Raw genomic sequence first — 14,250 nt, 5'->3', positions numbered from 1 at the left:
GGAAGAATTGTAATGATAAGCGCTAATTGTTAACAACTTTGTTACCCATTGTGTGTAATGTGTTTTTCAGTGTTGTTGCAGAAGATTATACAGCCTCCACGCACCGGATTAGATCCGGATCAAAGACAATACACACATTTTAAAGATGATGATGTATATACTAACCGTATATACGTTCTCCGCCTTGATTACAAATAAATACAGAACATTTTGATTTATGTTTGGTTGTTTGCGTTTAACTACAAAACAGGTGTAAAAATAGCTTGTGCTTCGTTTTATTGGCTATCGATCTTTTCAATCATTGATATCTTTTACAAGTTTTACGATACATGTTTCAAATAGTTGTTACTTGTAGCAATTGAAAACGTAACAGGTAAAGAGAAATTAGCAAGCATGACGATTAGTTCCATCCAAACGTAGGGAAATTGTTTACAGAAATTCACTTTTATTTTTTGCACGATTTTCAGGAAATCCCCGGAAAACATGTGTTTTGAATGACTGAGTATGACGCAATAAAACATTGCTTTGTATCCCATTGCATTCAATCTAAATTAAACTCACTCGTCCATTGGTAGTTACAATTAAATCTGAACTTTGCCCTATGAAAAATCTGTCCCATAATGCACTGTTAATTTTACACTTCCGAAAATTAATGTACTTAAAGTGATCAAATATTTACGAAGCAAAACTCTTGAAACTTTATTGAAAACTGACCAAATAGTTTGCTAACACTAATTTTAACCAATAATCTTCGCACCTTCTTTAATTTGCGCCGATAAAGGTAAGATTGTTATAAGTTTTGCCATGATAATAAATGAATAAGACCAATTGGCGACTGGCTTCACTGTTTCAAACCCGGGTTTCAAACACTCGTTATCGGTTATTCGGTCCCACTAATCCGCTAATCATAATAATGATACACTAATGGGGGCAAATTACTGATCACCTGATAACAAAAGACTAGTATATTGACATGTAACAAACAGGCCCCACCTCCTGCAAGTGACTCTGAAGTGTTCTCCCTCTTTCCCCACTACGATTTTTCGCAACCGCGATATATTTCGGAAAAAAACAAATCAGATATTGACTGAAGCAATTTTTTTTCAAAGTCAGTAATTGGCGAATTTAAGTGCTGACGAAAACGTCATTTTTATAAAAATGACGAACTTTCGTGCTGGCGAAAATAAATGATTTCACAGTATCCGTTGATACGTAATTTTGTGGATTGCAAATTTTCGGGGAAAATTATCATAATAATTAAACTTTTATTAAAACAACTAGAGTAATAACGAAGCATAATCTGCTAATCTGTGTTGACAGCAAGACTAAAGCATGAAAGTGTTGCCGATAATTGTCGATTAGAACGATAAAGCGGCGCACTTGTGGGTCCTCGCTCACTAATTGCCATCAATGTTGTATTGGCAATATTTGCAATTCTCAGCGCAATCGGTCCCCTAGTAGTAACAATTGAGTAATAAGGTCCCTAAAATACACGTGTCAAAACGGTACCCAATCACTTATAAAAAAATATTTTCATTAGTCAAGATATAGTGTAATGGGAATTGAAGTAATTATTATTTAAAACAAATATCTCGGATAACCGACACAAAAAAATGTCGGAAATAACATTCAGAAATGACTGATTTCGGTTTCAAAATGTATAAATAATCGTTGTTACTTGAATTCGTGGTTCAGCGGACCAACGAAATCCATGAAAATTCATACCACACGAAATTTAATGGTTTTACAGTACTTCACATGTGAATTGGCCTTGGACAGAAGATAACCCAAATTGAAATTTGGGTCGCTAGGTCAAAGGTCAAGGTCACTATCAAACTAAGTGTGAAAATCGTTTCTGATCAATAACTTGTCAACCAATGGACTGACAGTAGTATACCCCTATTGAAATTGGGGTTACTAGATCAAAGGTCAAGGTCACTGTTACACACAAGTGCAGGGTTAAAAGTTTTCCAGTTTGTGCCGGAATTCCGGTTTTTCAAGGCAGTAAAAGGTCGTTTTCGTAATTCATGTAAATTTGATGAGATAATTTAGGGGGGGGGGGGGGGGGGGGGGAAGGTGGTGACCCTCCTCGTATTGTCCAAGCAACACGAAACGTTTATCAAGCAAACAAAAACACGGAGCTAAAAATAGACGCTTTGTAATGAATATTGCCGAACGTGTTTTGTTGAACGAGCTGCAATTTCGGTAAATTAAAAAAAGCAAGTGCCCAAAAGAGTAATCATTCTTTACATTTGTAATCCGCGCGAAAAATAAAGGGAGGCAAGCGTTTGCGACATTGTTGAATCATTTACGTCAAACGAGCGCCATAATAAAAAATAGTTGCTTTTCGACGTAAAACGAATACAAAAAAAATGTTCCTTGAACTGAATTCGATTACAAAGGTGCTAGAATCGGACGTCAAGAATAAATGGCGATGGGAGTGGTTGGCTGAAGTTGATGAATGTTGATGAACGTGGAGTGAAATTTGGCGAATGGCTGAAAAAAACAGACATCCCTGGTGTATGTTTTTGTGTTCCATGCGGAAAGACAATAATTTAAAAATCATCCGGAAAAAGGCAGTAAAAGCCCATGCGATCGATGTGCATTAAATGTATTGCGTGGTATATGTTCATTGTTGATTGAAATTTTTGGTTCTGACTATAAAAATAAATAAATAATATATTAACTCTCCCTTATAAAATGAACTTGCAAAACAGGTGTGATCTTAAGATTTATGTTAATTTCGTAGCTATTTTTTATTTGTTAAATTGCAAAGTCTCAGGAGCTTCCGGGGGCATTCGGTCCCCTTGGCCCCCTATCAGAGCTTTGCCCTGGACCCACCAGGGGTCCTGGCAGCCCCCAGGCTCCCAGCAAAAATATTTCAGGTTTTTCAGTTTTGCCAACTTTTAACCCTGCAAGTGTGAAATGGTTTCCCATCAATAACTCGTCAAAAGATTCACGGATTGGCTTGATACTTCACATGTGTATTGGCCTTGGACAGTAGATGACCCCTCAGGGTTTTTATCTGATATTGGGGAAAGGGCCTGGCCTTTTTTGAGGGAAAAAAAATCGCGCAAAATGCCGGATTTTGGGGGTAAAATGACACGAAACGCTGGATTTCGGGGAAAATAAGGAAAGTCTTAAATAATCAATTCAACATATTTTGCTGTTTTTAAAACAAAATCAAGGCAACATATAATTTAATTATGCAATATGTTATATTTTCTACACTGGATCAGGTTGACTTATGTATTTTAAGTTTAAAAAAAATTATTATTTTTTTTTTTTTTTTAGGGGAAAAAAATGAAGTCTGGGGGAAAATTTACCTGCTGAGGAGAAAAAAAATCTGAGGGGAAAGGGCCGATTTTCGGCGGGTCCCAAAGAAGGAAAAAAAGCCCTGCCCCTATTGAAATTGGGTTCACTAGGTCTAAGGTCAAGGTCACTGTCACAATAAGTGTGAAAATTGTTTTCGATCAATAACTCATCAAGGAATAGACTGATTGGCTTGATACTTCACATTTACATTGGCCTTGGACAGTAGATGACCCCTATTGAAATTGGGGTCACTAGTTTAAAACCTATAAAGGGGGGCATATGTCTCTGACTGCAGAGCACTTGTTAAATTGTGTTTGAAAGTCTTTACATATGAAAAACATAAACATAGGAGAGAAATAGGCAAAATTGTGGAGCATACGCTGGTTGGAGATATTTCCATTGAGTAAAATGATCATATGGTTATTTATTTTCTAGAATGAAAAGATTGGGTGATCTTTCTCAAGTATTTACCACCCATTCACTGCATAAAATACTGGCTTTTTTTAAAATCAGACTCACATGATATCTGTGGACAATCTAATCAAAGCGGTGGATCGGGCCCAGCTGACGCGGGAGTTTGAAGGCACACTGGAATATGACCATGAGCAGTGGATCAAGCTACGACTGGTATGTAACCCATAGACTTGTATGTAACCTATAGACTTGTATGTAACCCATAGACTACACACCCAGACTTGTGTGTAACCCATATGGTACACACCCAGGATTTTAGGAATTCATGTCATTGTTCTTCTTTTGAATGCCAGTCAGCAAATTGACATTGTCTTAACCCTTTGCATGCTGGGAAATTTGTCGTCTGCTAAAATGTCGTCTGCTGAATTTCTAAAATTAGCATTTTCTTCGATTTGTTTCAAAGAATACTATCAGAATAGCAAACAGTTTGGATCCTGATGAGACGCCACGTTCTGTGGCGTCTCATCTGGATCCAAACTGTTTGCAAAGGCCTTCAAAATTCGGTTTCAGCACTGAAAAAGTTTTGACTCCAGTTAATGATATGACTTGCATATTTTTTATGCATAAAGCATTAAACAAGCAAAAGATGAAATTTTGACCCGACTTTTGAAGTGAACATACAACAAATGGCAAACTTTTGTACATCTTTAGACACCCTAACTTATGAGCAAGTAGAGGTAGGACTGAGCTTTTATGGTACAGTGAAACATTATTCCTGTAATTTTGGTACTTTTGGTCCATTAATTTGTTAATATGGGCCACTTGGGGTATCTTATACTGGTGTCTTGTCACTCCTGGTTTTTAAAATGACACTTGACACCTTGTTTACTACAATCAAAATGAATCTCATATTTCATTGATGACTTGAAGTACTTGTAGATATGAAAATAAATGTGTATAGTTTTGTTGACCTTTCTTAGCAATCGAAGAAATATTAAAAGATCCAGCAGCTAGACTCGTTTTCCAGAAATCTTCAAACTCAGTGTACTTTAGACTGTATTTAATGGTAATGTGTAAGATTTGAAGTTCAGAGAAAAAGAATCGAAAAATAAGCTTCAGTAGTTAAGCATTAGTTCTCTGTAATATACATGGATGTTAGAATTGCTCATTTGGAAGGTATTGGATTTGACAAGCCAATATTTCAATTTTATTACCATAAGTGTCCATAAGTTTGAGATTGTAAATGTCCATAGTAAAACATCAGTTTTCATTAAACTTGCTCTATATATTTATAGTTTCGAAAAGGTGTAATACTGTAAATGTTAATATTAACATATCAGTTCCCAATATTTATGCCCCCCTTCGAAGAAGAGGGGGTATATTGTTTTGCACATGTCGGTCCCTCCGTATGTCCGTCCGTCCACCAAATGGTTTCCGGATGATAACTCAAGAAAGCTTATGCCTAGGATCATGAAACTTCATAGGTACATTGATCATGACTCGCAGATGACCCCTATTGATTTTCAGGTCACTAGGTCAAAGGTCAAGGTCACAGTGCCAAAAAACGTATTCACACAATGGCTGCCACTACAATTGACAGCCCATATGGGGGGCATGCATGTTTTACAAACAGCCCTTGTTCTATTTGAAATAAGGTTTGAGACTATTAATGTGCATAGTTAAGCATCCGTTCCCAATATTGCCAGTTGAGACAGGATTTAAGATGGTAATTAACCAAAGTTAAACATCTGTTCTCAATTTTTCTAGTTGCAACAAGGCTTGAGTCTGTAAACATGTAAACTCTTGCGTTACACAAGGGCAGATGCTAGAAGAGCTCATTGGAAGGTTTTTAGGTCACCTGAGCACATTGTGCTCATGGTGAGCTTTTGTGATCGCCTTTTGTCAGTCGTCCGTCGTGCGTTGTGCGGCGTCAACATTTGACTTGTTAACTCTCTAGAGGCCACATTTTTTGTCCAATCTTCATGAAATTTTGTCAGAAGATTGGTCTCAATGATATCTTGGATGAGTTCGAAAATGGTTACGTTTGCTTGAAAAAAATGGCCGCCAAGGGGCGGGGCATTTTTCCTTATATGGCTATATAAGGCTATAGTAAAATCTTGTTAACACTCTAGAGGCCACAATTATAGTCCGATCTTCATGAAACTCGGTCAAAAGATTCATCCCAATAATATCTTGGACGAGTTCAAAAATGATGCCGGTTGGTTGAAAAACATGGCCACCACGGGGGCTGGGCTATTTTCCTTATATGGCTATAGTAAAACCTTGTTAACACTCTAGAGGTCACATTTATTTTCCGATCATCATGAAACTTGGTCAGAAGATTGGTCTTAATGATATCTTGGATGAGTTTGAAAATGGTTTTGGTTGCTTTAAAAACATGGCCACCAGTGGCAGGGCTTTTTCCTTATATGGTTATAATTAAATCTTGTTAACACTCTAGAGGCCACATTATTTCCAATCTTCATGAAATTAGGTCAGAAGATTGGTCTAAATGATATCTTGGATGAGTTCGAAAATAATTATGTTTGCTTAAAAAAAATGGCTTCCAAGGGGCGGGGCATTTTTCCTTATATGGCTATAGTAAAATCCTGTTAACATTCTAGAGGCCACATTTACTGTCCGATCTTCATGAAACTTGGTCAGAAGATTCATCCCGATAAAATCTTGGAAGAGTTAAAAAATGATGCGGGCTGGTTGAAAAACATGGCTGCCAGGGGGCGGGGCATTTTACCTTATATTGCTATAGTAAAACCTTGTTAACACTCTAGAGGCCACATTTATTTTCCGATCTTCGTGAAACTTGGTCAGAAGATTCATCCCAATAATATCTTGTTATCTCAGGTGAGTGACTTTGGGACTTTCAGGCCGTCTTGGTTATTTAATTTGCCACTGTTCACACAACAATAAATATAGTAAATGTCTCAATATATCTACTTGAGACAAGGTTAGAGATTGAAAAGTCCTTAGTTACATAGGTACATCATTTCCCAATGTTTGTAGTGACAACGTGGTCTGAGACTGTAAACTTCTCTGTTACACCCCCAGATGCTGGAAGAGTTCATTTGGAAGGCCTTGGACCTCCTCGACAAGCTGGACGAGCTTAGCGGGATCCTGACAAACCCCGACCTCCCCGGCGACCTCCCGGAGGCCCAGAAGCGCCTTGAGGACCACAATCACCTGAAGAAGCATGTTACCATGGCGCCCGTGGAGCAGCTGGGGAGGGAGGGGCAGTACATTCTGTGCAGCATCACGGGGGAGGGCTTTGACCAAGCAGGTGTGTGAAATTTGTGTAGACTTTAAGTTTAAACCTATTTTTTTAGCTCAATGGCATCAAATTTGTAGGCTTTGCAGGACTTTGACCAGGCTGGTATTTGAACGTGAATAAATGCCTCGTTCTGGGAAAACTGGGCTTAATGCATTTGGGTAAAGTGTTGTCCCAGATTAAACTATGCAGTCCGCAAAGGCTAACCCAAGAATGCACTTTCCACTGGACATATTGTTTTTGCCCAGTCTGTTTGTTTGTTGGTTTGTTTGTTGGTTTGTTTGTGTCAAACTTTAACATTGGCCATAACTTTTGCAATATTGAAGATATCAACTTGATGTTTTGCATGCATGTGTATCTCATGGAGCTGCACATTTTGAGTGGTGAAAGGTCAAGGTCATCCTTCAAGGTCAAAAGTCAAATACAGTCAATCTTGTATTAAGAGACCACTTTAGGGAGTAATCAAAAGTGGTCTCTTAATAAAATGGTCTTTAAATAAAAAAAAGGCCATTCAGGAAGAATGCTTACCCTCAATTTTAATCTATATGAAGGATAATCTCTTTTGTCAACAATTATTTTAATTTTTATAATAAAATGAATATAAACAAAATACATAAACAATATTTTACTTATAATGTGTTTTATTTTTTCACTTATTATAAATTAACATTTATTATAAATGAATTGTGTGTACATATTTATTTGCACAAACAACATAGACAAGGAAATATTTTTCGCGTTTTTGTTCACCTGACACATTATTTTCCACGTCTTCAAGAACCTCGACTTTACGCTTAAGAATGTTCTGAATTTGAGTTTTACCGACTCCAAACTCATCTGCTATTTTACGTCCAAAACCCGAATTTTCTCGTTCAACGTTTACACTTTTCGTTTTGACATTTTAATTTCTGCATGTACGCTTAAGGAAATCTGACTCGAATACGATACATAATGAGCTGAAAAAATTAAAACACGTCAATTGAAATCAAACAAACAGACCTGATTGGAAAATTTATTAAGTAAATAACAATGTGATTGGCTTACAAATATCTACTAATTAGCATAATTACAAATTGGTAATGTACGGATTTCGACAGATGTTGCCGATAAATAGTTTATTTTCCGCACTTCTCAGGAAATGTTTGTTGCGTACAGTGCATTGTTTCTGCACCTGTTATCTATACTCGAGAAAAATCGGCATTGTCTCTTAACGTTCCACATAGTAAACTTTTTAAGCTGTAGACTGTGCGTAAAACGTTCCTCTATTATTGAACTCAATAAATTGATATGCAGTCTACAACAATACCGGTCAGAACCGGTCAACGAGACAAAGCATAATCATAATGGTTGGTGTGAAAACAAAGCAGAGGTGTAACAGTATATCTTATCGGCTTGGATAAACAATTAACACGGATTTGTCCCTTAAAAATCAATAGATGAACCACTTTTACCTCCTAGTGGTCGGTTACTTCAAGATTCGGACATCAAAATACACAAAATTCAGCGGTCGCTGGTCGCGTAAGACAAAAGTCGCTTAATACAATATCATTATATAGCGAAAAAGCTCTGTGGGATTTCAAAATGGTCGCATAAGACAAAGGTCGCTTAATACAAGTGGTCGCATCCACAAGATTGACTGTATATGGGGGGGCATAGTGTTTCACAAACACATCTAGTTTCATTTGTCTCAGGATGTCTCTTGTAAATGAAAATCTAGTGACGACACTACGCTCATGCATAATGCTGTTTTCTGAGTACAGGACTTATATGTTATTTATCAAAATTTCTAGACTTTAAAATGCCACTTTGATGATTGACATAACTGTATGATGAATTTTTCTGAAATAATACTTTTTTGGTATAGAACTCGGGAAAATATAAAGTATAACAGTATAACATTTAATGTACAGACAAGTTTAGTTAGAAAGGCTTAGCAAATCTGATATAGAACCTTTGTAAATGGAAAATTGTCACGCAGAGTGGATAAAAGCAACCTGCATTAACAACTTTTTATCCCAATTTTTTCTAAAACTGCATGTCTAATGTACCAGTATCACTATCTCTGTGGCCTGGTATTCAAATTGTGATCTCTGGCAATGAAGAATGGCGGAGACTGGTGCCCTTCTACTAGTAAATGTTCGCTATTCACCTTTATTTCTATTTCACTACTTCCCACCTTCTGTGCTTTACTATGTATTATGCACAAGTTGGTGCGCGTTATACATGGATACAAAATATTGTTTAACTGTAAAAAAGCGGCTGTTTTGACAGTTTTCTTTACTAAAAAACTTTTCTACCATTATGGCATTAAAAGATTATACATGGTTGCGCTTAGTGCTGCAACAATACGCCAATAACCGTATTGCAATATATTGTCAGTTCAAAAACCCGTATTGCAATATATCGCAATATATTGCTAACTTGTACCAAAAATATAACTTGCCAATTACTTGATAATCCCGTATATTCCAGCTTTAAAGCAAAATATGGTATATATTTACTATACATGTGCTCAAGAATAACAAGAAACACAAACATTGGCAAATTTTCTTAAGTATCGAATACATTTTGGCATTCGTTACTATTTAAAGATGTGATGAAATAACGTCCAACCGGGGCATTTTTTTCCACTGAACACTCGTTATTCACCTGATGTGAAGTTCCCGTTTTTATACAACACAAAATACACCCATACTTTCTATGCCACGTTTTACATGTCTGTATAATTTTCGCGCGCTTTTTATTGAGACAAAGGATAAAGCACTTTTTATTTAACGCTAGAATTTTAATTGTCGCATTAGCATTAAAATTTGGAAGCGTAATTCCAAATTCGGAAAACAAATTTAATAATGCTCAATTCAGAATCGAACAAAACATTTACAGCTGTGCACAATTAATTCAACGATAATCTGTTCAAAAGCATCGAACGAATGCTCCGATGTAACAACGCTACTCCGTATAAAACACTTATCAGAATGCTATTTTTATGGAAAAAAAATTTTTACACTGCTTTGTTTTGTTTACCTTGTTATCATTATTTCGAATGGCTTTTCTGGACGAAATGTGAATGAATTTTTGTAAAATGTTCGTACCGGTATGATGAAAATCGTATCGCAATACAATATGCGGATTGCGTATTGCGATATATACCGATAAACCGGTATATTGTTGCAGCACTAGTTGCGCTTAATACAAGGTTAACTACAGTTTTTTAGCTATACAAGGTTAACTACAGTTTTTTAGCTCGGCTGTTTTCGGAGAAAACCCGAGGTATTGTCATAGCCAGCTCGTAGTGCCGTCAGCTGTCCGCCGCCGTCGTGCTAAAACTTTGACATTTTGCTCTTAAATCAAAGTGCTTCCACCTTCAACTTTAAAACTTTATATGTAGATGCACCTTGATGAGTTCTACGTGCCACACCCTTTTTTGTGTTACTAGGTCAAAGGTCAAGGTCTCTGTGACCTAAAAAAAAAAATTGACAACCTTTCATTTATTATGCCCCCCCTTCGAAGAAGAGGGGGTTTATTTCTTTGCTCATGTCGGTATGTCGGTCTGTCGGTCGGTCCGTCCACCAGGTGGTTGTCAGACGATAACTTAAGAACGCTTGGGCCTAGGATCATGAAACTTCATAGGTACAGTACAGCCAAAGTGGAACAAACGTATTTCGCAATCTGCGGCGGCAAGGCGAAACGAGTCGATGCCACGTCAGTCGTTGAAGCCGCGTCAGTATGCGGCGGCAAGTCCCATTTCGCCGCGAAACTTCGCATCTGTCTGCCGAGGCATGCTGCGATCCGCGACATGATGCCGAGTCTATGCGCATCATGAAATAAAAAATCTTTTTAAAATTATGTTACATGTAGTTAACAAATTTTGAAAGAACAATTATAATAATAATTAAAATCATAATAAATTTATTGTGCGCGGATTGTATTAGCATATACATGTAGTTAATGTGTCTGGCCAATTAAGTTTGTTTCCCGCCCGTAGTGTATGTATTTCACACATAAACAAGGTCACGTAATTATGTTTTCGCACATGCAAGTGGTCAAGGCTCCAGCATATGTTGGATTTATAAATTAATTGCATGTTGATTCTGCTATTATATTTTAGCTGAGAAAATTAGCAGTTTGAAGCCACATCAATAATCAAGACGGTGACGACGTATTTGTTGTTTTGTTAATGTTTAGCTTATTATCACTATTGTTTGAATATGCGTATATAAACACGTTTTATTTTGTTCATATTATACAGTTAATATCGCTTCTAATTACCCGATAATCCCGTATATTCCAGTTTTAAAGCAAATGCTGGAAAATATTTACGATACACAAACATTCTCGATATTTCCTTAAGTATCAAATACATTTTTGGAATTTGTTAATATTTATAGAGATGATGAAATAACGTCTGATCGGGCGTTTTTTTCCCCACTGAACACGCGATTTACGCCTCACGTGATGTTCATGTATTTATACAACACAAAATACACCCAAACTTTCCAAACGACGTTTTACATGTCTGCATAATTTTCGCGCGCTTTTTATGAAACAAAGGATATTTTTGCACTGTTTATTTGACGCTAGACTTTGCCAAAGGACGCGTTAGCATTAAAATTCGGAAGTGTGTTTCGGATTACAAATTTAATAATGATAATCGAACGAAACATAAACAGTTGCGCGTAATTAATTCTACGCTACACATACATGTATGTACATGTAGGTGGATATCTTTTCACTCGATCCGCCACGTACGTATGCGGCGGATTTACTCCGCGGAAGTTCGCGAGGTTAATACAGACTCGGCATCGTTGCGCGGATCGATGCCGCGTGAACACACGATTCGGCCGCCGCGGACTAATAATCTGGCCGTGGCGTAGCCGCGGATTATGTTTGTGCCGCTTTGGCTGTACTGTACATTGATCATGACTCGCAGATGACCCTAATTTATTTTGAGGTCACTAGATCAAAGGTCAAGGTCATGGTGACCCAAAATTTTAAAATGGTTTTTGAATGATAACTCAAGAACGCATACGCCTAGGATCATGAAACTTAATGGGTAGATTGATCATGACTCGCAGATGACCCCTATTGATTTTGAGGTCACTAGGTCAAAGGTCAAGGTCGCGGTGACCCGAAATAGTAAAATGGTTTCCTGATGATAACTCAAGAACGCTTTTGCCTAGGATCATGACACTTCATAGGTACATTGATCGTGACTCACAGGTGACCCCTATTGATTTTCAGGTCACTAGGTCAAAGGTCAAGGTCACAGTGACAAAAAACGTATCACACAATGGCTGCCACTACAATGGACAGCCCATATGGGGGGCATGCATGTTTTACAAACAGCCCTTGTTAAAAAATGCACCCGTTTTTCGGTGCTCTTGTTTGCTTCTTATATTACAATACTTATATTTTGATTTTTATATTTCACAGGGCCAGGTGTTAGGTTCGTTATCTCAGGTAATGCAGACTTCCAGAGCGCGGTGCCCCAGATCTCTCAGCTATTAGAGAACCTCCACTCCACCAAACAGCACCTCAACCAGCTGTGGACCGTGAAGAGGTCACGACTGGAACAGTGTTTGCAGCTCAAGATCTTTGAGGACGACGTGGACAAGGTTGGTACTGATTTGATTGGTTGATTGGTTGGTTGTATTTGATTGGTTAGTTGTATTTGATTGGTTGATTGGTTGGTTGTATTTGATTGGTTTATTGGTTGATTGTTCAGCAGATTCATAGCTGTCTCTGATGTAAAATTCCCGGAGCCAGTTTTACCCTAGAAATTCTTATGGTTTTGCTTTGGCAGGGGGATTTAACGATGTAGCCAATTACAATTTGCCTTCAGCCTAATTTACAAATGTGTACCTATTTGCTTGTTGGGTTAAAGGCAGAGTAAGCTCACAGATTTATTGACAAAAAATTAAAATTGGTAATGTTTTTATTAAAAACAGGTAAAAGTGCTGAATATTTTTGTTTGTATGTGACATTGATTGTGTTATTGAGTTGTTGGTTTGTTCAATTGTTGGTTTTGTTTATTGCAAGGCTTGTCAGGATCTATATTTTGAGCCAAATATACATTTTCCTGTACAAAACGTAATAATAATCACTTTCTTTGTATAATTGTTTAGGGAATATACAATATAAAGACATCTCATTTCCCCCCAAGCCAATTCTTCAAAAGTTTCATAGTACCTTGATTTTAAAAATAGAGGCACAACCAAGAGATATATTGATTGACTATTTGTATTCATAGATTATCAGTCTGTACACATTGCTATGTTGTTGATACATGGCATAATGTATGGCACAACACAAATGTTTCTGTCCAGTACATTAAGCAGGCCTTTCTTGTCCTATGTTTTTTAGGTAGGTTAAACTTACCAGTATGCATTTGCTTGTAAGTGTTTCAACAGTAATGCATTTTTGTTCAATATTGGCCTGATATTCAAATCTATATTTTCAGATGTTCAATTGGATCTACCACAATCGTGACATGTTTCTAGTAAATTATACAGAGATCGGGATGTCACACAAGTTTGCTGTTGAACTTGAGAATGAACACAGCCAGTTTGCAAACAGTGCAGTGGTAAGGAAGCAGGGGCCAGTGTGAGTTAAGCATATTGAGACTGTCTTAACTTAAGTCGGGTTTAGGCAGGAGTATAAAATACCTGGAGCCGGATGGCAGTTTCAGGCAAGCTTCTAAAGATATTTATAAATTTTTGTCAGGTATAGGAGGCTATATAAAATACCTGGAGCCAGTTGGCAGTTTAAGGCAAGCATCTAAAGACACTTATAAATTATGACAGTTATAGGACGGTATATAAAATACCTGGAGCCAGATGGCAGTTTCAGGCAAGCTTCTAAAGACACTTATAAATTAAGTCAGGTATAGGAGGCTATATAAAATACCAGGAGCCAGTTGGCAGTTTCAGGCAAGCATCTTAAGACACTTATAAATTAAGACAGGTATAGGAGGCTATATAAAATACCTGGAGCCAGATTGCAGTTTCAGACAAGCCTCTAAAGAAAGTTATAAATTAGGTCAGGTATAGGCAGGTATATAAAATACCTGCAGCCAGTTGGCAGTTTCAGACAAGCTTCTAAAGACACTTATAAATTAAGTCAGGTATAGGAGGCTATACAAAATGCCTGCAGCCAGTTGGCAGTTTCAGGCAAGCTTCTAAAGACACTTATAAATTATGACAGTTATAGGACGGTATATAAAATACCTGGAGCCAGTT

General features: G+C 37.3%; 1 protein-coding gene across 1 annotated transcript in view; it reads left to right on the top strand.

The window, feature by feature from the left end:
- Positions 1-14,250, top strand: part of LOC127848151 (triple functional domain protein-like) — a 336,129-nt gene that overhangs the window by 28,300 nt on the left and 293,579 nt on the right. The window contains 4 exon segments of the mRNA XM_052380451.1: positions 3,829-3,942; positions 6,796-7,024; positions 12,446-12,627; positions 13,473-13,595. Of these exon segments, the coding sequence (XP_052236411.1) occupies positions 3,829-3,942; positions 6,796-7,024; positions 12,446-12,627; positions 13,473-13,595 (648 nt within the window).

The sequence above is a fragment of the Dreissena polymorpha genome, chromosome 10 (assembly GCF_020536995.1).
Source record: "Dreissena polymorpha isolate Duluth1 chromosome 10, UMN_Dpol_1.0, whole genome shotgun sequence".
NCBI lineage: Eukaryota > Metazoa > Mollusca > Bivalvia > Myida > Dreissenidae > Dreissena > Dreissena polymorpha.
This window is presented reverse-complemented; position numbering and strand designations above follow the sequence as displayed.